Source organism: Mobula hypostoma, chromosome 2, assembly GCF_963921235.1.
Source record: "Mobula hypostoma chromosome 2, sMobHyp1.1, whole genome shotgun sequence".
NCBI lineage: Eukaryota > Metazoa > Chordata > Chondrichthyes > Myliobatiformes > Myliobatidae > Mobula > Mobula hypostoma.
This window is the reverse complement of record NC_086098.1, coordinates 158538042-158563925: the sequence shown is the minus strand read 5'-3', so window position 1 is coordinate 158563925 and position 25884 is coordinate 158538042. Positions and strand designations below refer to the sequence as shown.

General features: G+C 45.0%; 1 protein-coding gene across 1 annotated transcript in view; it reads right to left on the bottom strand.

Moving 5' to 3' along the window:
- The window catches only part of rsph14 (radial spoke head 14 homolog), a 781437-nt gene that overhangs the window by 25101 nt on the left and 730452 nt on the right, over positions 1 to 25884 (bottom strand). The window contains exon 4 of the mRNA XM_063040925.1: positions 12827 to 13052. Coding sequence (XP_062896995.1) covers positions 12827 to 13052 — 226 coding nt within the window. The remainder of the gene's footprint in view (positions 1 to 12826; positions 13053 to 25884) is intronic.

Here is a 25884-nt window from a genome sequence, read left to right as displayed (position 1 = left end):
CACACACCGGCCTGCCTTGGAAATATATCACTATTTCGTCATTGTCACTGTGTCTCAAACCTGGAACTCCCTGTCCAACAGCACCTTCTCCTAAAGGACTGCAGCATTTCAGGAGGTGGCTCAGTACCAGTCTTCTCACGAGCAAATCAAATAAAATCAAGTTTGTTCATCATTCACACCACACATGGATACATCTGAATGAGACAGCGTTCCTCTGGGGCCAAAGTTCAAAATATTCAAAATAGCAGGCAAAATTCAAGAATAGCGAGTAACATTATTCAAAATATTGAGCAAAGAAGCATGTTCACTCAGAAAAAGAAACACATATAGTCTAAAACCCTGAGCAGCAATGTCTGGCAATCGATGGTCCAGTCTCCCAGCAGTGTACAGATACACACACTCCAGCCTGCCATTCCACTACTCGAACATAGGAGGGCAGCACTGAGAGAGAGACCAGGCCACAGCTGCTGTTGCGCTTCTGCATCTTTCACCTGGTCTGCAGCAGCAGGCAAGCCCAAGGCTTGAGGCCTAGTTCTCGCTACAACCGAGGCTGCACAGCTCCCATGTTGACTGTCCTTCCACCAGACAAGTGTAACAGGCCCGCGACAACTTTCATTATCACTTTCCAACAGAGTCTTGTAATCAAAAGTGAAATATCCAAGACAATCTCCCATGGTTGTATTGCACCAACTCCGATGCTCCTGAGTAGCAGGCAGCTACATGGTCTGCAGCCAGATCAGCTCCTCCGAACCCAAACCGGAGGATCCTCCAATATCCCTGCTGATGGGTCTCGGCCCAAAACATCAACTGTCCTCTTTTCCATGGATGCTGCCTGGCCTGCTGAGTTCCTCCAGCGCCTTGTGTGTGTTCCTCCGATATCCTGACAGGCTCTTCCAATGTCCCGATGGGTTCCTTTGATATTCCGACAGGCTCTTCCGATAACCCGACCGGCTCCTCTGATATCCCAACAGCCTCCTTCGATGTCTGATGGGTTCCTCCAACAACCCGACCGGCTCCTCGGACATTCTGATGGGCTCCTCCAACATCTTGACAGGCTCCTCTGATATCCCGACCCACTCCTCTGACACCTTATCCGGCCCCTTAGACACCTCGGCCAGCTCTGCTGCTGACACCAGTCCAGCTACTCCAATCACCGAGCAGCTCACTGATGGAGTAGTTCTGCAAAATGCAATGTTCATGGAGTAGAATTGACTTGTGATCGTAAAAAAGCAAATTTTACACAGACAAAAGCATCCTTGGTTGCCCCTGAGAGGCCGTTGCATTCACACATGCCACCATCTTGCTGGAAGGTAAGTTGGGTGGGCAATTAACGTTGATGCCCAGATCCCATGAACTGAACGTGGAGAAAGGGTTCCTATCATGAGACTGAAAATCTGGTTGAATGAACCTCTCACTCAACATTAAAATCTTACGAGTGGAAACATCTCAACATCAACAATGTCAGCCCCCCCTCAGGGTCCAGTAAGATCATCCCTCATTCTTCTCAACTCTAAAGAACAGCAATCTAATTTATTTGCCTTCCCAAGGCATTGTGCTGTTTTCTGGCTGACAGATAGACTGTTGGTAGGTCAGTGATGTTGTGAACTGAATGCGAAGATGAGTGGATGGGGTAAGTGGTGTGGTTAGTAACGTGATAAATGAAGACATTCACATCTGTAATGTATGGATCTACTTCTTTAAGAGCAATGACCCCCTTAGCACTACGTCTGGATGCATATTAGTCTGTGTTTACGCATGTGTATGATTTGTTGTCTGGGTGGCAATGGGTTCATTTGGGAAAGTTGCCTAATTTGGTAGTGCTTATGAAGGCTGGGAGAGCTGAACTGTACTGTAATGCAAACAATGTGGAGGAGATAAAGAAAGCCCCTGCACTTCTTAGCTTAATGGGTGCAAGGACGAACAGTCTCTTATGCAACCTAGTAACCCCTGAAAAGCCAGCAAGCAAGATGTTTGACAAAATTGTTACAATTTTACAATATCACTTGAGCCCTAAACCACTGGTAAGAGCTGAGAGATTTAGGGTTTACAAAAGGAGCCAGTCAAAAGTTGAAAGCATTTCTGAATACATTGCAGAACTGTGCAATTTTCCCAGTACTGTGACATTAGAGATGGACTTTCTGATGCATTAAGGGACAAGCTTGTATGTGGCATGCATTCAAAAGAGGCTACTATCTGAAATAGACTTAATATTAGAATGGGCATTGACCATTGCAATACCATTACAGACTGTAGCAAAGGATCCAGCTGAACTACAGAAAAGGAGGTTAGAATGTAAAATGCACAAAGTGCCCCTGAATGGTGCAGAAAGCCAAAAATGTTATTGATGTGGTAAATCCTCCCATGATGCAAATGACTGTTGGTTCAAAGAAAAAGCCTGCAGAAAGTGTCACAGACAAGGTCACATAGAGAGAATGTGCAAGGCAGATAAAAAGCACAACCAAATGAGAAGGCTCAAACACAAAATTAAGCAATTGCATAAAGTTACCGAATGTAGAACAGAATCAGACAACATAGAGACTGACAAAGGTGAACTGTTATGCCTAGAATTCTATAGTGTAACTGAAGCAGATCCCAGTATAATATTGATCACAATAGATATGTCTGGAGTAAAACTGAAAATGGAGCTGGATACAGGGTCAGCCTTGTCTATAATTCCAGAGGCTGACTACACCAGATTGTTTTCTAAGATACCATTAAAGAAGACCTCTGTGATGCTAAAGACCTACACTGGCAAAAAAAGTGTCTCCCAAAAGCAAATTGAAAGTAAATGTGATGTATGGAGGCCAAATGCAACATGTAGTTATGCATTGAAAAGTGGAGGACCAGCACCTTTTGGATGTGAATATAACCATATAACCACTACAGCACGGAAACAGGCCATCTCGGCCCTTCTAGTCTGTGCCGAACTCTTACCCTCACCTAGTCCCACCAACCTGCACTCAGCCCATAACCCTCCATTCCTTTCCTGTCCATATAGCTGTCCAATTTAACTTTAAACGACAACATCGAACCTGCCTCAACCACTTCTGCTGGAAGCTCATTCCACACAGCTACCACTCTCTGAGTAAAGAAGTTCCCCCTCATGTTACCCCTAAACTTTTGCCCTTTAACTCTCAACTCATGTCCTCTTGTTTGAATCTCCCCCACTCTCAATGGAAAACGCCTATCCACGTCAACTCTATCTATCCCCCTCATAATTTTAAATACCTCTATCAAGTCCCCCCCTCAACCTTCTACGTTCCAGAGAATAATGAATGGTTGAGAAAAATCCAACTAGACTGGCACTCAATCAAAGCTCTCAGTGTGACATCAACAGAAAATGGCAGCCCGAATAGTGGCACTAACCAGAGTCTGTCACAGCTGCTTAATGCTAATGAGAAGGTGTTTGAGAAGGGTATCGGTAAACTCAAAGGCATAAAGGCCAGAATTGAACTGGATGAAGCAGCAACACCAAGATTCCATAAAGCACATCCAGTGACTTACACACTACGTCCTAAAGTGGATGCTGAAATGCAGAGCTTGGAGGCAGTTGGAATTCTCTCCAAGGCTGAGTGGAGTGTTTGAATCTCTATTGTCCTGGTGATCAAGAAAGGGAAGATTGGAGCCGTTCACATATGTATGTATTTCAAGGTGAGCATCAACCCAGTGCTGCGTACTGTGCACTATCCCCTGCCATGAATAAAAGGCATGTTTGCATCTTTGGCAGGTGTGGGGAGGATTTCAAAGATTGCCTTGTCACAAGCCTATCTGAAAACAGAGATTAAGGAGTCAAGCAGGAAGTTCCTCACAATCAACACTCACAAGGGACTGTTCCAGTACAATCATCTTGTCTTTGGCGTCGCATGAGCTCCAGCAATTTGGCAAAGAGCAATGGACCAAGTGCTCCAAGCTATCCCAGGAACACAGTGTTACCTTGATGACATCATTGTGACTGGCGAGAATGTTAAAGAGCATCTCCTGAACCTTGGTAAAGTGCTTACCAGGCTGAGTGAGTATGGTCTGCGCACAAAGAGAACGTGAGTTTTTCAAAAATGAAATCTCATATTGTGGACATGCTATTGACAAGCAGGGCTTACGTAAGTCACAAGAGAAGATTGAAGCATTGCTGCAGGCACCCAAACCAGAAAATATGTCACAACTCAGGTCATACTTTGGCCTTGTGAACTACTACCACCGGTTCCTCCCAAACATTGCTCCAGTGCTGCACCCATTGAATGTAGAAACATAGAAACATAGAAAACATAGAAAATAGGTGCAGGAGTAGGCCATTCAGCCCTTCGAGCCTGCACCGCCATTCAGCATGATCATGGCTGATCATCCAACTCAGAACCCTGCACCAGCCTTCCCTCCATACCCCCGATCCCCGTAGCCACAAGTGCCATATCTAACTCCCTCTTAAATATAGCCAATGAACTGGCCTCAACTGTTTCCTGTGGCAGAGAATTCCACAGATTCACCACTCTCTGTGTGAAGAAGTTTTTCCTCATCTCAGTCCTAAAAGGCCCCTTTATCCTCAAACTGTGACCCTTGTTCTGGACTTCACCAACATCGGGAACACAGACAGGAGCAAAATGGGAATGGTCAGAAAGATGTGAAAAAGCATTCAAGGAAACAAAGAGACTAATAACATCTGATGAATTGCTCATCCATTATGACCTAATGCTGCCCAGGAGACTGGATTGCAATGTGTCCCTTTATGGCATTGGAGCCATTTTATCACACATTATGAAAGATGGATCTGAACACCCGATTGTGTTTGTTTCAAGATCACTGATGAGCACAGAATGAAACTATTCACAGATCATCTGAGAGACCCTTAGTCTAGTATGAGGAATAAAGAAGTTCCGCCACTTCCTCTATGGACAGAGGTTTACTCTAGTGACAGATCACCAGTCCCTTGTGTCCATTTTCAATCCCAGGAAGGGAATTTCAGTGATGTCTGCTACCCAGTTACAACGTTGGGCACTATTCCTAGGAGCCCACTCTTATGACGTGGAGTTCAAAGGTACCAAACAACACAGCCATGCTGATGGCTTGTCACGTCTTCCACTGTTGGCAACTGAAGACGACAAATGGACACCCTGTAAGATAGCTATAAGAACTGGACCACTGATGTACAAAGTGGATGTGGGAGATCAGACATGGAGACATCACGTGGACCAGATACTGGATGCTCAGCCAAAGAACATACCTGAATTGATTGCATCCAACAAGATGGCCACACTACAGTCACCGGACTTACCTCTCAGTGATGATCATGTCACTGACAGCAACGTGACATGGGAAACCAGAACATTGTCTTAGACAAGACTCCTTCCAAACCTGATGCCACTCCACAGATCCAGAGGCACCATCCTGAAAGAATCAGGGTGCCACCCAAAATCTTTAGACCAGGAAATTAATTCTGGACTGCTATTGTGAAAGCCTGTTTACTTGGAATACAGGTTTTGAAAGAGAGATTGAATGTTTAGTACATGTACAGTTTATGCTGCATTAATCTAAAGGGGGTTGAAGTGTAAGGTATGGATCTATTTATTTTAAAGCAAAGACCCCCCCTTAGCACTACATTTGGATTGTTGTCTACACATGCGTATTAATCTGTGTCTACACATGATCTGTTGTCATCACATGCGCTGTTTTCTCATCAGTTAAAACCATCTCCCACGTGTGTGCTTTTATTTAATGTTTATGCAGTTGAGCACAGATACAAAATCACCCACCTCAAAAACATTTCAAGGTCATTCATTTATCGTTTCTCCACTCTACGTCCCAGTTCCCAGGGACACTTCTGGCACTGACAACCACACAGCTTCTGACCACTTCCTGGTGTGTGGACACCCCTGTCTCACCTCCTCCACCAGGAGATCTGGATCAAAATCAGAAACACAGGAGACTACCGCCACTGGAAACCAGGAACAACACACCAGGGTGCTGGAGGAACTCAGCAAGTCAGGCAGCATCAAAAATGTCGACTGCCTGAAAATCTGTCTGAATGGTGCCACGACAATAACCTCTCACTTTATGTCAGCAAAACCAAAGAGCTGATTATTGACTACAAGATCAGAGGTGGAGAGGCTCAGTAAGTTTAAATTCCTTTGCATTATCATGTCAAAGGATCTGTCCTGGGACCAGCTTGTAAGTGCCATCGCAAAGAAGGCACAACAGTGCCTCTGCTTTCTTAGAGGTTTACGTAGATTCAGCATGTCACCTGAAAATTCCCAGTAAGGGAATCCTGAGAGGCCAGCTGGAAGGTGAAGCCGAGTGGGTGGGAAAGGTCAAGGGCTGGAGAAGAAGGAATTTGAACAAGATGGCAGTGAAGGCAAGTTCCCAGGAAGGATACGTGGCTGTGGTAATGGGTCTGGGTGAGTACAGGGTCGAAGATTCAGAAAGGAGCAGTGAGAGAGGGTTTCATTGAACTCCCATCTAAGGGAAGATTTAAACTTCTTCAGGGTACGCATCTTTCGAAGAGACTTTGCAGTGGAGCAGCAAATCATAAACACAAGAAAATCTGCAGATGCTGATAATCCAAAGCCACACACACAAAATGGTGGAGGAACTCAGTGGGCCAGACAGAACCTATGGAAGTGAATAAATGGTCAATGTTTGATGTACCTCTTGCTGAACCTGATAGTGTGGGACTTCAGGCTTCTGTACCTCCTACCCAATGGGAGCTGTGAGAAGTTGGCAAGGAGATATCAGTTCCTACACATACTGCATTCAGATTCCACTTCCCCCAACATACAACTAACATGTGATGTGAAGGTATCCTTTTTTTATTATGGCACCTTTTTTTAAAGAGTTCACTGAGTATTTTTGTCACCATGACAATCCACAGGTCAATTACCAGACCACAAGCGATACAGCAGACAAGACGATTGTTAATTCCAAAGTGCAACCCATGTTGTACCCGTGGTGTACAAAGTTAAGAAGGAAAGAAAAGCTTATGAAAGGTTCAGAGAGCCAAGTAATGTTAGAGATCTAGAAGATTATAAGGCTAACAGGAAGGAGTTTAAGAAGAAAATTAGGAGAGCTAGAAGGGGCCATGAAAAGGCCTTGGTGGGCAGGATTAAGGAAAATCCTAAGGCATTCTACAAGTATGTGAAGAGCAAGAGGATAAGACATGAAAGAATAGGACCTATCATGTGTGACAGTGGGAAAGTGTGTATGGAATCGAAGGAAGTAGCAGAGGTACTTAATGAATACTTTACTTCAGTATTCACTATGGAAAGGGATCTTGGTGATTGTAGTGATTTGCAGCAGACTGAAAAGCTTGAGCATGTAGATATAAGAAAGGGGATGTGCTGGAGCTTTTGGAATGCATCCAGTAGGATAAGTCGCCAGGACCGGATGAGATGTACCCCAGGCTACTGTGGGAGGTGAGGGAGGAGATTGCTGAGCCTCTAGCAATGATTTTTGCATCATCAATGGGGACGGGAGAGGTTCTGGAGGATTGGAGGGTTGCCGATGCTGTTCCCTTATTCAAGAAAGGGAATAGAGATAGCCCAGGAAATGATAGACCAGTGAGTCTTACTTCAGTGGTTGGTAAGTTGATGGAGAAGATCCTGAGAGGCAGGATTTATGAACATTTGGAGAGGTATAATATGATTAGGAATAATCAGCATGGCTTTGTCAAAGGCAGGTCCTGCCTTATGAGCCTGATTAAATTTTTTGAGGATGTGACTAAACATGTTGATGAAGGAAGAGCAGTAAATGTAGTGTATATGGATTTCAGTAAGGCATTTGATAAGGTACCCCATGCAAGGCTTATTGAGAAAATAAGGAGGCATGGGATCCAAGGGGACATTGCTTTGTGGATGCAGAACTGGCTTGCCCACAGAAGGGGAAGGGTGGTTGTAGATGGGTTATATTCTGCATGGAGGTCAGTGACCAATGGTGTGCCTCAGGGATCTGTTCTGGGACCCTTACTGTATGGAAGGATGGGTTAGTAAGTTTGCTGATGACACAAAGGTTGGGGGTGTTGTGGATAGTGTGGAGGGCTGTCAGAGGTTACAGCGGGACATTGATAGGATGCAAAACTGGGCTGAGAAGTGGCAGATGGAGTTCAACCCAGATAAGTGTGACGTGGTTCATTTTGGGAGGTTAAATATGATGGCAGAATATAGTATTAATGGTAAAACTCTTGGCAGTGTGGAGGATCAGAGGGATCTTGGGGTCCGGGTCCACAAGACATTCAAAGCAGCTGTGCGGGTTGACTCTGTGGTTAAGAAGGCATATAGTGTATTGGCTTTCATCAACCGTGGAATTGATTTTAGGAGCCGAAAGGTAATGTTGCAGCTATATAGGACCCCGGTCAGACCCCACTTGGAGTACTGTGCTTAGTTCTGTTTGCCTCACTACAGGAAGGATGTGGAAACCATAGAAAGGGTGCAGAGGAGATTTACAAGGATGTTGCCTGGATTGGGGAGCATGCCTTATCAAAGCAGGTTGAGTGAACTTGGCCTTTTCTCCTTGGAGCAACGGAGGTTGAGAGGTGACCTGATAGAGGTGTACAAGATAATGAGAGGCATTGATCATGTGGATAGTCAGAGGCTTTTTCCCAGGGTTGAAATCGCTGCCACAAGATGGTACAAGTTTAAGGTGGTTGGAAGAAGGTACACCAGAGATGTCAGGGGTAAGTTTTTTTAAGCAGAGAGTGGTGAGTGCGTGGAATGGACTGCCGACGGTGGTCGTGAAGGTAGAAACAATAGGATCTTTTAGGAGACTCCTGGAAGGCTACATGGAGCTTAGAAAAATAGAGGGCTATGGGTAAAGCCTAGCTAGTTCTAAGGTAGGGACATGTTCGGCACAGCTTTGTGGGCTGAAGGGTCTGTATTGTGCTGTAGGTTTTCTATGTTTCTATGTTAACAAAGTTATACTCCCCCATGCAACACAGTTATGCAAACATACAGCATTCAGTTATTGCACTACTGCTTGGAGAAGTCTGCTACCATTAGTAGAGCAGTATGATGCAGCAATCAGAACGTACCACTGTTGTTTATGATGTTATTCATCATGTACCATGGTAAAGTTGCATTGGCAAAGGTAAAACTGAAAGTTGAATGAAGTCATTTAATATTTCTACCATTTTGGTATTTCCCAAAATAGCTTCTCATGGTTTGGCCTTTAAGGGACCCACATTAACCAATGATGAATGGTCCTGAAAATGGTCTCGGGCCAAAGCATCAACTAATTTTTCTTTTCTATACATGCTGTCTGACCTGCTGAGTTCCCCCAGCATTTTCTATGTGTGTTACTCTGGATTTCCAGCATCTGCAGAATCTCTTTACATTAACCAATGTACTTGTTTTCCTTCTTCCCTGAGGAAGATGAAGTTGCTCTTTTTTGAAAAGAGAAGTTGTGAGGAGATCAGGCAGTGTAGACAGATAGAGATATCAGGTGCCCAAGAACTAGAGGGTGTGATTGGCAAAAGGAATATAAGGGAAATGGGGAGAAATTGTTTTTACTCGGAATGGGATTAGGCTCTGGAATTCTTCTCTGGGACAGGAGTAGAGGCAGATTTAACAGAAGTGTTCAACTGGAGCTGGATGAATCTACGCAAAATGGATTTGCAGGGCTATGGTGTGAGGGTGGAGGGATTATTGAATTGCTCTTGAATGAAGGCAGTGCCAACCCAATGTACCAAATGGCCTCCCTACATACAGCTTTCTGTGAAGCTCTGCTCTCTCCACTAGAACGTGCACTTAAAATAGAACAAACAGAATCTTAAAGCAGATTTCTGCACAATTGTTCTAATGCACTATGGATCAAGATTATAAAAACGTCCAGTCGTATTTAATTTAATATAAAACACATTAAGCTGCAGGGTTCTATTTTCTCTGATCACATGCATCCAGATAAAATTAATGTCTGCACCATTTTAATGCCTTGAAGTCCACTTGTAAATACATTAAGAACACATCAGTTTAGAATACAAAACCCATCAAAATATATCTGACGAATTCTGTACTTAACACCATTATCTCTTGTTGACTATATTTGATGCCTAGTTGATCTCCTTCCCGTTGCGAAGATGCTGAATCATGCTAGGTGGAAAGTCAAAGGAAAATGGGAGACAGCCTGGACATCTGCTGCTGCCATGAAAAATGTGTTGTGGGACCTAATGTTTCCCCCTTCCTTTACAGTTCTGAAGAAGGTCTTGGCCCAAAACGTCATCTGCTTATTCATTTCCATAGATGCTGACCTGCTGAGTTCCTCCACTGTGTGTGTCACCTTAAAATTGTGCCCTTTTATATTAGCCACTTCCACCCTGGGAAAGAGTCTCTGGGTATTCCATGCTTCTGATCAACTTGTACACCTCTATCAAGTCACGTCTCATCCTCCTTCCCTCAAAAGAGAAAAGCCCTACCTAGCTCACTCAACCTATCCTCATAACACACGCTCTCTAATCTAGGCAGCTTCCTGGTCAAGCTCCTCTGCACCATCTCTAAAGTTTTCACATTCTTCCTGTAATGAAGTGACCAGAACTGAACACAATATTCCTAGTGTTGTTTACAGGGTTTTATAGAGCTGTGGCTCCTAAACTCAATCCCCCAGATAATGAAGGACAGCACATGTTACCCCTTCTTAACAACCCTATCGACTTGAGTGGCAACTTTGAGAGATCTGTGGTCGTAGACCTCAAGGTCCATCTGTTTCTCCACACTGCTAAGAATCCTGCCATTAACCCTGTACTCTGCCTTCAAAAATGCCTTTGCAACCTTCCAAAGTGAATCACTTCACACTTTTTCATGTTGATCTGCCACTTCTCAGGTCAGCTTGCATCGTTTCAATATCCTTTTGTAACTACAACAACCTTCTACACTATCTCCAACTCCACCAACTTTCATGTCATCTGCAAATGTACTAACTCAGCCTTCCACTTCCTCAGTGCGAGCTGGATTCAACAGGTGTGCAGTGCCTTCCCTTCTCCACTGTCCATTGGAACCTCCTCAAAGGAGTTCCACCAGTTACTTTGCAAGAACTATAACACTTAAGGCATGTGTCTTCACTGGATATTTCACCATGGGAACCCTGGGGCAAATCTATTGGAGCCCACCAACGTCAGCACTCTCAGAAAAGCAACACTTAGCCCAAAAGTTCATTGTTGAAAATAAAAGGATTTGTGAGCAGGACCGTATTCTAAAAGGTAACGTGAGTCTTTATTGAAGTTTACAGAGACAGAGAGAATGAGGGATGAAAGGCAACACAAGGATTAAAGCTTAAACATCACTGGCTTCAGTGAAGAGGTCACTGACGGAGCCAAACTGTAGAGTGATAGAGAAACACAAAATGGTGGAGGAACTCAGCAGATCAGGCAGCATCTGTGGAGAGGAATAAAGAGTCTATTTTTGGGCCAAGACCTTTCATCAAGACTGGAAAGAAAGGGTGAAAAAACTAGAAGTAGGTGGGGGGAGGGGGAAAGGGGAAGGAGTACAATCCAGCAGGTGATAGGTAAGCATGCCTTTACTACTTTGTAGGTTATGCCTCTTCAGGCAAAGGCTGCATCCAATGAAGACACCAGCAGCAGGGCGTCTGATGGTGTCCGTGGCAGTTGAATCCAAAGGGTCAATGGTACAGTCACCCCGGTGGCATGTGGAGGAGCCAGAGTGCTGGTCATCGGACGGCATCACTGGACTAGTTAGTTGTCACTGTGGGGCAGCTTCCTTATCCGCTAAGTCTGTTACACTCCTGTGTACCACTTAGCATCAGATTTGGAAGCCCAGAGAGACTGTATGGTGGGGGCACGACACTGTCTGTCTTATTACTGTGCAAGGTGTGTATCTGTCAACATCAAGATCAATGGACAGCCAAAGAAGAAGAAGAAGAAGAAGAAGAAGAAGAAGAAGAAGAAGAAGAAGGAGAAGGAGAAGGAGAAGGAGAAGGAGAAGGTGAAGCCAGGTGAGAGGGAAGTGGGACATGTCAGAATGGGAATGGGAATTGGAATTAAAATGAGTGGCCATCGGGGAAGCCCAACTTCTGTGGCGATCAGAGTGAGCTGCTTGACGAAGTGGTCCCTCAGTCGATATCAGCTCGCAACAATGTAGAGGAAACCACACCAAGAGAATGGGATACAGTAGATGACCTTGATAGACTTACAGCTAAAGTGTTGCTTCACTTAGAAGGACTGTTTGCAGCCCTGAATGGAGATGAGAGAGGAAAACTACGGAAAAAGTCTCTTTCTGTAGACTCCACTTACACTTGCCTTAGAAAAGCAGCCAGCATAATCAAAGACCCCTCCTACTCCCAACATTCTCTCTTCTCCCCACTTCCAGAAGGTACAAAAGCTTAAGAATATGTCCCACCAGGCTCACAACAGCTTCTTACTCAGTGTTACAGGATTTTTGAATGGATCTTTCATATGATAAAGATGCACTCGTGATCTGCCAATCTACCTTGTCGTGGCCCTTACACCTTAACTGTCTACCTGCACTGGACTCTTTCTGTGACTGAATCAATAGATTCTGCCTTCTGCTATGGTCTGTCTGGAAAACTTTTCACTGTACCTCATTACATGCAACAATACTAAAACTATGACCAGCTACTTCAGAGGAAAAGCCCAGACACTATGGGCGGAATGATTTCCTTCTCTACTTGAATGGTTCTAACCTAATTTGCCTGCCTGGAAGAACTTGCTGGATTCCTCAGCCTCATGCACACTCCACCTGAACAATTTTATTTTCTTCTAATGTCGGTGGAGAGTAATGTCAGGCAGAGTGAATGGTGGGCAGCCAGTCCACACCACGTATTGCCGGCCAGGTTAGAACTATAGCTGACGCCCTTGCCTGGCATCCAGCTTGAAGCTCACCTGATGTCCATCAGCGCCTGTGCAGCCAGACTCCTAATGGCGTCGGAAACATGTGTGAGCTTAGACTTCAGCACGGTAACACCTTCGGCGTGCAGGGCTTGTTCGGTGTCCATGCGGAGACAAAAATGCAGGGTCTTCAGTATCAGCTCCTGAATCTCATCGAGCTCTGTGCGCAGTTTCATTATCAGCAAGGGAACCAAGCCGGCATCGACGATAGTGGCTGCGCCTGTGGGAGAGAGGCAACGCGCACCGTTAACAGGCATTGTAATCACCACTAAACGGCTCACTTGCAGTGGGTCTGTGAGAAAGAACAGAGGTTAAGGGGGGAAGGGGTATGATGTGTTAATGTTCACCGTCCTGCTCATAGATCAGCTGCTAAATTTACATGGGAATGCTCTTTCTATGGGTAGGATTCCTTCCCTTAGATATGTCAGTGCACTGGAGATTGGAGGATCACAGGAGGTCTTACTGAAGTACTAAACACACTACTGGAGCAACCCAGAATCAGAATCAGATCAGATTTACCATCACTGACGTACGTCGTGACATTTGTTGTTTTGTGGCAGCAGTCCAGAGCAATACATAAACAATTCTATAATTTTCAAGGCAGGAACGTGGTCAATAGGGTTGTGAAGAAAGCACATGGCATGGTTGGTTTTATAGACCAGGATAGAGAATACAAAACTTGATACATTATGTCACAACTTTACAAAATACTGGTTAGAGTTCACTTGGAGTACTGTATGCAGTTCTGGTCACCATTCTCTACAAAGCACGTAGTTGAGCTGCAAAGAGTGGAGAAGAGGTTCACCAGGATGTTGCCTGGGTTAGAAGACCAAGGACACAACAGGAGAGATTGGATAGGCTGGAATTGAAGGAAGTTGAGGGAGACCTGATGAACGTAAATAAAGTTATAAGAGTCAGAACCACTTTATCCTTGTAGGGGTATCAAAGACATAGCTGAAAGAACACAAGAAGGAATTTTAAAGGGAATCTGAAGGGATAGCTTTTACACAACGAGCGGATCACTCTGCTGGAGCAGGTGGTGAAATCAGATGCGATTACTTAAGACATTTAGAGAAATACTTGAAAAGACAAGGTATAGAAAGGTATGGATTTATTGTTGGCAAATGGATTAGGGCAGATAGGCAAAGACACTTGAATGGACACAATGGACAAAATGACCTGTTTCTGTGCTGTACAACTAAAAAAATGGAAGTGACTCCAAGAACACACCATCCTCAACAATGTGGGGCCGAGTCTCCGACTGTTAAAGGCAATGCTGAGGGGTGAACAACCATGTTCAGCCAGAAATGTCAAGAGGATCATTCACTCCAGCTCCCTGTGAAATTCCAGCCTCCAGCCCATTTGATTCACATAGAATCAACATCAGATTTATTCACTGGTATAAATGGCATGGAATTGTGGTTTTGTGGCAGCAGCAGTGTGTAAAGACATAAAATTACAATAAATTATAATAATAAATGGGTTCATGGTCTGTTCAGAAATCTGTTGGTGGAGATAATAAAAGGTAAGCAGATATTACCGTTTTTACAACCATTATTTTGTTACTTCTGTATTTTAATGAATTATCATCTGCAGAGCTCTGCATCTTGGTTTAGTCAAATAGTTGCTCACAACCAACTAGACAGTCTTGGAAATATTTACCTCAGCATCTCATACCACACAATTAGAAGGATGCCTGGATTATTTGAGAAGACAGGGGTCAAATTATATTTAATTTAAGGCTCTGGGAAAGGTGGTGGGGCTGGGGGGAATGTGAATATGAACCCAGTGGCTGTAGCAGCAGAGTAAGTATAAAGCATGGTTCACTGGAATGAATTCAGCAATGACACAGGAGGCTCTTTGGAGGATGTGGTGTACAGTGAGTGAAATTGAGCAGAATTCCCTCAATCTCCACGGAAGTTCTCCTGGCATTCTCCAATGGTGAGGCTGGACTCTCACTGACTCCTGGATAAAGTATAGGAGCCTTCAGATAAACCCCGGTCACCGAGTCTGCAGGCAAATCTGGAACATCTGGTATAAATCCGATGCCAAGGAACGAGGCCTGAGGGTTGGATCGGAAGTCCGGAAGCCAAGGCCTGTTGGCTGGAGCCCCAATTTGGAGAATCTCTGGAAGTCCACTGGTGTAGTTAAAAACCTAATGTCTGTGAGCCGAGTGCAAATCTGAATCCAAGCCCCTGGAGGCTGAAGTAGACGGCCTGTCTTGGGGTTAGAGGACTGTGCATGTGTGTGAATGGGAGGAAGAAACAGGGCTTGTTTTTCTGTTGTTGTTTTGTTGCTTGTTGTATTCTGTTTTATGTTGTTTGGCAGAGTATTGTGGGCATGCTAACATTGGTACTGGAATGTTTGGCGACACTTATGGGCTGCCCCAGCACATTCCCAGGTTGTACTGGCTGTTAACACGAATGACACATTCATTTTATGCTTCAATGTACATATGATACTTAAATATGAATCTGAAATCAGAATCAGAATCTGAAATCTGAATCTGAATCTGCACCTGAAATATGAATCTGAATCGAATCTGAATCTGGACTAAGGATTTAATCAAAGTAAACTAAAGGAAATTTGGTTTGGTGAGAAGTGGTACCAGAGATGCAAATGGCAATCGCCGACACGAAAAATAGTAAAAGTGATGGACACACTGGTTATCATTTTCCAGAATCTTATAGATTATTGAACAAATGCTGCAGATTGGGTGGAAAAGGCAATGCCATTATTTATCAAAGGAGGGAGAGGGAACACAGGGGGTAGCCTAAGGGAAATACTTATTGTGAAGCTTGAGACAACAGAAGAAAACTGGAAAATAGCAATGGAATTGGACAAATTCACGTTGGATTTCTGGGAGGGAAATCAAGCTTGATGAGTTTGTTGAGGTTGCAAATGGTAGAACATATGAAGGGAAGCCCTTTTTGTGTACTTAGTTTATGAGGAAGTATTTGGTAAAACCCCTTTTAAGAGGTTAGAATGTAAATAAGAGTGGTCCAGAGGCTCTGCTGATGAGGGAATACAGGAGTAAGTATCTGCTGGCCACCGGATGAATCAGTTCACGGACAGATACAGAGGTTGCAGGGCCTCTAGTGGAAGCCACACACTCTACCAGAGTGTGGTAGAGTGTTACATATTGTATTTGAAAAAATTTAGTTAACTAATGTCAATTAGGTGGATGGCAGAAAATGCAGTAAAGTACGTAATTTATGTAGTGATCTACAGCTGGGAGTCATTTTTCTCCAAATCAGCAGGGACTGTGGTGATTTAGGGGCTTATTTTATATCACTGTTCTTCATCAGCTGCCAGATCTGTGCAAGGTCTGTCTTTACAGGCACGTGCACTCAGTGATCCTGATGAAAATAAATTCACGGCCTAAAAGATAAAACTCATCCTCCACCTGTTCTGCATGTCAAAACAGAACACAAGAACATAAAGTGACCTTCAGAGGAAAAGGTTTCCACAAGAATATCAAATTTTAAAAAGCCCGGCTTTTCGAACTGGGTTGACTGTAAAGCTAATGAGAATATCCTGTCTCACATCATTCCCTTTGCACTGAAGGTTAATGACAAAGGCCAGTCTCCTAATAAAGGAGTGGTTTGTTGATGCAGTCTGTGGTTGGCTCCCACAACCTGGAATTGACATGAAATTAACCAATGGGATGTGACTCAGATCATGATGGAAACAGTGACTCTATCATTTATTACTGTCACGTGTACCGAACCCGAAAGTTGATTAGGAGTCCCATCAAGGCCTGATGGTGAATCTGTGAGTGTGCTGGAGAAGTTGAAGGCCCAATGACTGTGATCCATAAATCCACTGGAGGCTGAAGGCGAAAGGCGTTCTGTCCTTGGGTAGAAGACCGTGTATGTGTGTGAGTGGGTGGGGAATGAGACTTGTTTCACTGTTGTTGTTTTGTTACTTGCTATGTTCTGTTTTGTTGTATAATAATATAACAATTACAGCATGGAAACAGGCCATCTTGGCCCTTCTAGTCCATGCCAAATCTTACTCTCACCTAGTCCCACCAACCTGCACACAGCCCATTCCTATCCTGTCCACATAATTGTCCAATTTAACTTTAAACAACAACATCGAACCTGCCTCAACCACTTCTGCTGGAAGCTCGTTCCACACAGCTACCACTTTCTGAGTAAAGAAGTTCCCCCTCATGTTACCCCTAAACTTTTGCCCTTTAACTCTCAACTCATGTCCTCTTGTTTGAATCTCACCAACTCTCAATGGAAAAAGCCTATCCATGTCAACACTATCTATCCCCCTCATAATTTTAAATACCTCTATCAAGTCCCCCCTCAACCTTCTACGCTCCAAAGAATAAGGACCCAACTTTTTCAACCTTTCTCTGTAACTTAGGTGATAAAACCCAGGTAACATTCTAGTAAATCTTCTCTGTACTCTCTCTATTTTGTTGACATCTTTCCTATAATTCGTTGACCAAAACTGTACACAATACTCCAAATTTGGCCTAACCAATGCCTTGTACAATTTCAACATTACATCCGAACCCCTATACTCAATGCTCTGATTTATAAAGGCCAGCATACCAAAAGCTTTCTTCACCACCCTATCCACATGAGATTCCACCTTCAGGGAGCTATACACCATTATTCCTATATCCCTCTGTTCTACTGCATTCTTCAATGCCCTACCATTTACCATGTATGTCCTATTTTGATTAGTCCTACCAAAATGTAGCACCTCACATTTATCAGCATTAAACTCCATCTGCCATCTTTCAGCCCTCTCTTCTAAGTGGTCTAAATCTCTCTGCAAGCTTTGAAAACCTACTTCATCATCCACAACTCCACCTATCTTAGTATCATCTGCATACTTACTAATCCAATTTACCACCCATCATCCAGATCATTAATGTATATGACAATCAACATTGGACCCAGTACAGATCCCTGAGGCACACCACTAGTCACCGGCCTCCAATTTGACAAACAGTTATCCACCACTACTCTCTGGTGTCTCCCATCCAGCCACTGCTGAATCCATTTTCCTACTTCAATATTAATACCTAACGATTGAACCTTCCTAAACAACCTTCCATGTGGGACCTTGTCAAAGGCCTTACTGAAGTCCATATAGACAACATCCACCACTTTACCCTCGTCAACTTTCCTAGTAACCTCTTCAAAAAATTCAATAAGATTTGTCAAACATGATCTTCCATGCACAAATCTATGTTGACTGTTCCTAATCAGACCCTGTCTATCCAGATAATTATATATACCATCTCTAAGAATACTTTCCATCAATTTACCCACCACTGACGTCAAACTCACAGGCCGATAATTGCTAGGTTTACTCTTAGAACCCTTTTTAAACAATGGAACAACATGAGCAATATGCCAATCCTCCGGGACCATGCCCATTTCTAAAGACATATGAAATATTTCTGTCAGAGCCCCTGCTATTTCCACACTAACTTCCCTCATGGTCCCAGGGAATATCCTGTCAGGACCCGGAGACTTATCCACTTTTATATTCATTAAAAGCTCCAGTACTTCCTCTTCTTTAATCATCATAGTTTCCATAACTTCCCTACCTGTTTCTCTTATCTTACCCAGTTCAATATCCTTCTCCTTAGTGAATACCAAAGAAAATAAATTGTTCAGAATCTCCCCCATCTCTTTTGGCTCCACACATAGCTGTCCACTCTGATTTCCTAAGGGACCAATTTTATCCTTCACTATCCTATTGCTATTAATATAACGGTGGAAACCCTTGGGATTTATTTTCACCTTACTTGCCAAAGCAACCTCATATCTTCTTTTAGCTTTTCTAATTTCTTTCTTAAGATTCTTTTTACATTCTTTATATTCCTCATATTCTCCATGCTGCCTATATTTATTGTAGATATCTCTCTTTTTCTGAACCAAGTTTCCAATATCCCTTGAAAACCATGGCTCTCTCAAACTTTTAACCTTTCCTTTCATCCTAACAGGATCATAAAAATTCTGTACTCTCAAAATTTCACCTTTAAATGACCTCCATTTCTCTATTACATTCTTCCCGTGAAACAAATTGTCCCAATCCACTCCTTCTAAATCCTTTTGCATCTCCTCAAAGTTAGCCTTTCTCCAATCAAAAATCTCAACCCTGGGTCCAGACCTATCCTTCTCCATAATTACATTAAAACGAATAACATTGTGATCACTGGACCAGAAGTGCTCCCTAACACAAACCTCTGTCACCTGACCTATCTCATTCCCTAACAGGAGATCCAACACTGCCCCTTCTCTAGTTGGTACCTTTATGTATTGCTGCAAAAAACTATCCTGCACACATTTTACAACTCCAAACCATCCAGCCCTTTTACAGTATGGGCTTCCCAGTCTATGTGTGGAAAACTAAAATCTCTCACAATCACAACCTTGTGCTTACTACAAATATCTGCTATCTCCTTACAAATTTGCTCCTCCAATTCTCGCTCCCCATTTGGTGGTCTATAATACACCCCCATAAGAGTTACTACACTTTTCCCATTCCTCAAATCCACCCAAATAGCTTCCCTAGACGAGCCCTCTAATCTATCCTGCCAGAGCACCGCTGTAATATTTTCTCTGACAAGCAATGCAACACCTCCCCCTCTTGTCCCTCCAATTCTATCACACCTGAAGCAATTAAATCCAGGAATATTTAGTTGCCAGTCACACCACTCCTGTAACCATGTTTCACTAATAGCTACCACATCATACTTCCAGGTATCAAACAATGCTTTAAGCTCCTCCACCTTTCTTATAATGCTCCAAGCATTAAAATAAATGTACTTAAAAAATTTTCCACCTCTTACTCTCTGTTTATCACTAACGGTGCAAACAATTTTACTATTTTCTTTTTCTTCCTTCTTCCCTACATCTGTTCCTACACTTTAGCAAATCTACCTGCAAGAATATTTGTCCCCCTCCAGTTCAGATGCAGACCGTCCTGCTGGAACAGGTCCCACCTTCCCTGGAAAACTGCCCAATTATCTATAAATCTAAAGCCCTCACTCCTGCACCATGTCTTCAGCCACGTGTTGATCTGCGCTATCTTACTATTTCTAAACCCGCCTGCATGTGGCACTGGTAGCAATCCTGAGATTGCTATCCTGGAGGTCCTGTCCTTTATCTTGGCTCCTAACTCCCTAAATTCTCCTTTCAGGACCTCCTCACTCTTCGTACCCACATCATTGGTCCCTACATGGACCACGACATCCAGCTGCTCACCCTTCCTCTTGAGAATACCGAGGACTCGATCCGAGATATCGCGGACCTTGGCACCAGGGAGGCAACAGACCATCCGGGATTCTCGATCTCTTCCACAGAACCTCTTATCTGTCCCCCTAACTATCGAATCCCCTGTCACTACTGCTGTCCTCTTTTCCCTCCTTCCCTTCTGAGTTGAGGGTCCCGTCTCGGTGCCAGAGACACAACCACTGCAACTTGTCCCTGGTTGGTCATCCCCATCAACAGTATCCAAAACGATGTACTTACTATTGGCCCTGACTTCCCACATCCTGCAAACAGAGCACTCAACTGCCCTAACTGCTGCCTGCATTACCTACTCTTAAGGTAACTGATTTATTGTGTTCCGCGTTGTTCTGCTGAGCATTGTGGGCTTGCTGTTTTGGCACTTGTGGGCTGCCCCCAGCACATCCTCGGGTGTGTTGGTTGTTAATGCAAATGATACACTTCACTGTAAGTTTCAATATACAGGTACATGTAATAAATAGATCTGAATCTGAGGTATAGTGAATAAACTTGTCTTGCATACAGACCAATTCATTACAATAGTGTATTAAGGTAAAATAATAAGGTGCTGGGCCATAATGAGGGAAACAGTGAGGTCAGGAGTCCATTTTATCTTATTACAGCGGGATAAAAGAGACTGGTGGTGTGCTTTCAGGCTTCTGTATCTTCTGCTCAATCATTTCTTTTCGGGGGGAAAAGAGAGATTGCCCAGGGTGGGTGGGGTCTTTCATTACGCTGGCTGCTTTACTGAGGCAGTGAGGTGTAGACAGTCTATAGAGGGGATTCGCTCAGCTTTGTCCACAACTTTCTGCCATTTCTTACAGTCTCAGGCCGAGCAGTTGCCAATCCAAGCCGTAATATAGCGGATAGGTAGCTGAACCAAGACTTGCTATTGGTGATGTCCACTCCTCGGGATTTGAAGCTCTCCACCCTCTTGACCTCAGCACTGTTGATATAAGCAGAAGGGCGTGAACCACCATCCCTTCGTAAAGTCAAAGATGAGTTCTTTTGTTTTGCTGACATTGAGGGAAAGGTTGTTGTCATGACACCAAGTGACTAAGCACTCCATCTCCTTTCTATATTGCAGCTCATTGTTACTTGAGATGTGGCTCACTGCAGTGGTGTCATCTGCAAATCTGTACCAAGATGAGAACGTGGCCACACTATCAGGAGTAAAGTTAGGGGCTGAGGCTGCAGCCTTGCGGGGCAGCAGCGTTGAAGGTAATCGTGGTGGAGATGACACAGCCTGTCCTTACTCATTGTGGTCCGTTGGCCAGAAAGCCAAGGATTTGTTGCAAAGGAAGGTGCTTAGTTGCAGGTCTAGGAGATGAGTTTCGAACCACATTAGAACATTTCCAATGCTCCAATGCCAGAGCTAATGTAATTTTGGACCATTATCTGAGTCTGATGAGACGCCAGACAACATGCAGCAGTGCCAGAGGTTGTTAGTGTTTACTGGAACCACAGGGATGACAAGCAGTGATTAAATCATAAGAGCATAAGATATAGGAGCAGAAAGAGGCCAGTTGGCCCATTGAATATGCTTTGCCATAGCTGATCTAATTCCCTGCCAGTCCCAGTCTCCTGCCTTCTAGCCTTCTTAACCCTTCATGTTCTGACTAATCATGAGCTAATCAACCTCTACCTTAAATATACATACAAAGTTGGCCTCCACAGCTGCCTGTAGCAACGAATTGCACAGATTCACCACTCTCTGGCTAATGAAATTCCTCCTCATCCCCATTCTAAATAGATGATACTCTGTTCTGAGGCTGTGCCCTCTGGTCCTAGACTCCTGCACCATAGGAAACATCCTCTCCATGTCCACTCTATTGATGCCTTTCAATTTTCAGCAGGCTTCAATGAGATAGTAGTTTCATAGTTTTCATAGTCATACTTTAATAATCCCAGGGGAAATTGGTTTTCGTTACAGTTGCTCCATAAATAATAAATAGTAATAGAACCATAAATAGTTAAATAGTAATATGTAAATTATGCCAGTAAATTATGAAATAAGTCCAGGACCAGCCTATTGGCTCAGGATGTCTGACCCTCCAAGGGAGGAGTTGTAAAGTTTGATGGCCACGGGCAGGAATGACTTCCTATGATGCTCAGTGCTGCATCTCGGTGGAATGAGTCTCTGGCTGAATGTACTCCTGTGCCCACCCAGTACATTATGTAGTGGATGGGAGACATTGACCAAAATGGCATGCAACTTAGACAGCATCCTCTTTTCAGACACCACCGTCAGAGAGTCCAGTTCCATCCCCACAACATCACTGGCCTTATGAATGAGTTTGTTGATTCTGTTGCTGTCTGCCACCCTCAGCCTGCTGTCCCAGCACACAACAGCAAACATGATAGCACTGGCCACCACAGACTCGTAGAACATCCTCAGCATCATCCAGCAGATGTTAAAGGACCTCAGTCTCCTCAAGAAATAGAGACGGCTCTGACCCTTCTTGTCGACAGCCTCAGTGTTCTTTGACCAGTCCAGTTTATTGTCGATTTGCATCCCCAGGTATTTGTAATCCTCCACCATGTCCACACTGACCCCCTGGATGGAAACAGGGGTCACCGGTACCTTAGCTCTCCTCAGGTCTACCACCAGCTCCTTAGCCTTTTTCACATTAAGCTGCAGATAATTCTGCTCACACCATGTGATAAAGTTTCCTACCGTAGCCCTGTACTCAGCCTCATCTCCCTTGCTGATGCATCCAACTATGGCAGAGTCATCAGAAATCTTCTGAAGATGTTAAGCCTCTGTGTAGTAGTTGAAGTCCGAGGTGTAAATGGTGAAGAGAAAGGGAGACAAGACAGTAGCCTGTGGAGCCCCAGTGCTGCTGATCACTCTGTCGGACACACAGTGTTGCAAGCACACGTACTGTGGTCTGCCAGTCAGGTAATCAAGAATCCATGATACCAGGGAACATAGAAACATAGAAAACATAGAAAATAGGTGCAGGAGTAGGCCATTCAGCCCTTCGAGCCTGCACCGCCATTTATTATGATCATGGCTGATCATCCAACTCAGAACCCTGCACCAGCCTTCCCTCCATACTCTCTGATCCCCCTAGCCACAAGGGCCATATAGCATCCACCTGCATCGCTGCCAGCTTCTCCCCCAGCAGAGCAGGGCGGATGGTGTTGAGCGCACTGGAGAAGTCAAAAAACATGACCCTCACAGTGCTCGCTGGCTTGTCCAGGTGGGCGTAGTCACGGTTCAGCAGGAAGACGATGGCATCCTCAACTCCTAGTCGGGGCTGGTAGGCGAACTGGAGGGGATCTAAGTGTGGCCTGACCAGAGGCCGGAGCAGCTCCAGAGCAAGTCTCTCCAGGGTCTTCATGATGTGGGAGGTCAATGCCAGCAGTCTGTAGTCATTGAGGCCGCTGGGGCGCGGCGTCTTCGACACAGGGATGAGGCAGGACGTATTCCACAATACAGGAACCCTCCGGAACCTCAGGGTCTGGCTGAATACATGGCGAAGTACTCCACATAACCCCTCATTTTTCTAAACTTCAGTAAGCATAAGCCAAGAGCCTTCTCATGCTCCTCATTTGCCAAGCTTTTCAATCCCAGAATCAATTTCATGAACCTTCTTTGAACCCTCTCCAATGTCAGCACATCCTTTGTTAGATAAAGGGCCCAAATCTGCTCACAATACTCAGGCCTCACCAGAGCCTTATAAACCCTCAACATTACATCAGACCTTTTACTTTTTTCTCACCTGCTTATTACCTCCCCCTGGGTCCCCTCCTCCTTCACTTCTCCTAGGGTCCACTTTCCTCCCCTATCAGATTCCTTCTTCTCCAGCTATCTGGCTTCACTTTTCACTTTCCCCTTCCCTCACCTTTTTATTCTAGCATCTTCCCCCTTCCCTTTCAGTCTTGAAGAAGGGTCTCGGCCCGAAATGTCAACTATCTATTCACCTCCATAGATGCTGCCTGACCTGCTGAGTTCCTCCACCATTTTGTGTGTGCTGCGCAATATCACCTCCTTGCTTTTATATTCTAGTCCTCTCAAAATGAATGCTAATATTGCATTTGCCTTTCTCGCCACCGACTCAGCCTGCAAATTAACCTTTAGGGTATCCTGCACGAGAACTCCGAGGTCCCTTTACACCTCAGGTTTTTTAATTTCTCTCCATTTAGAAAATAGAATATGATTTTATTTCTTCTAGCGAAGTGCATGGCCATATACTTCCCGTGTACTCCATCTGCCACTTCTATGCCCAGTCTCCTCATCTGTCTAAATCCTTCTGCTGTGGCGACCCACTTTCTAGCACACACGAACCGGCTCACGAAACAGCGCGCCAACAGCGGCCCCAAGAAGGGCGCCAGGCCATCTTCACCAGCAGGGGAAAATCCCGCGCGCGGAAAGAGTCTAGGAATATGCATTCCCCACAGCAGTCCTGCCCCAGGGAGGGCGGGAACAGGAAGGCTTTAAAGCAGGCCGTGAAGTTTGAATAAATCTCTTTATCGCAACTCCAACTCACTGACTACGTGTCGTTATTCTAGCGCTGTGTGTAGCACACCGCTACATTTGGTGACCCCGACAGCCCAAATGATATTTGGGCCAGAGATGACCGACGCCGCATCTGTTCATGCAGTTTCATTACAACTGCCAAGCTTTTGGCCGCTGCGACTCCATCTGTGGTTTGAACAAGCAGAAGCACAATTCCACATTCGGCAGATAACCTCAGAGTCCACTCGTTACTACTACGTGCTGAGCTCCCTCTACCAAGAGACTGCTGCGCAAGTTGAGGAGTTTATACAGTCGCCCCCGGAGAACGAGAAATACACAGCATTCAAAGCCCTGCTCATAAGGACTTTCAGACTCTCACGGCGCGAACGAGCATGCCGCTTAATGCACCTAGATGGTTTGGGAGACAGGCCGCCGTCGGCATTAATGAATGAAATGTTGGCCCTGGCTGAAGGACACAAACCCTGCCTCATGTTTGAGCAGGCGTTCCTAGAGCAACTGCCTGAGGATATATGCCTGTTGCTGTCCGATGCAGATTTCAGCGACCCCCAGGAGGTGGCGGCCCGGGCAGATGCGCTGTGGAATGCCAAGAAGGAGAGAGGGGCATCCGTCACACAGATCACCAAGCCGCGTGCCCAACGACAGACCAGACCAGGCCCGGCAGCAGAGCCCAACGAACAATGGTGCTTCTACCACCAGCGGTGGGGCACAGAGTCCCGCCGTTGTAGACTACCCTGCAAATTCCCGGGAAACGCCAAGGCCCAGCCGCCGCCGATCGCTATGGCAGCTGGCCATCAGGACAGCCTCCTGTACATCTGGGACAAGCGGTTGGGACGCCGATTTTTGGTCGACACCAGAGCGGAGATCAGCGTTTTACCTCCAACGAGTTACGACACCCACAACAGAGAACTGGGACCCACCCTGAGGGCCGCAAATGGCAGCACAATACGAACCTACGGCACCCGCACGGTGTGGCTATAGTTCAGCTCCAGCCAGTTCACGTGGGACTTCACACTGGCTGCCGTGGCCCAACCACTCCTGGGAGCGGATTTTCTGTGAGCCCATAACCTGCTGGTCGACCTGCAAGGGAAGCGATTAGTCCACGCCAAGACTTTTCAAACATTCTCCCTGGGTGAAGCAAAGTTGCCAGCCCCACACCTGGACTCCATCACACTGTCCGACAATGAATTCACCAGGGTCCTGGCGGATTTCCAGTACTGACACCGCAGTTCACGGCAGCCATGCCCAGACACGGAGTACAGCACCACATCCCGACCCAGGGACCACCCCTCCACGCCCGT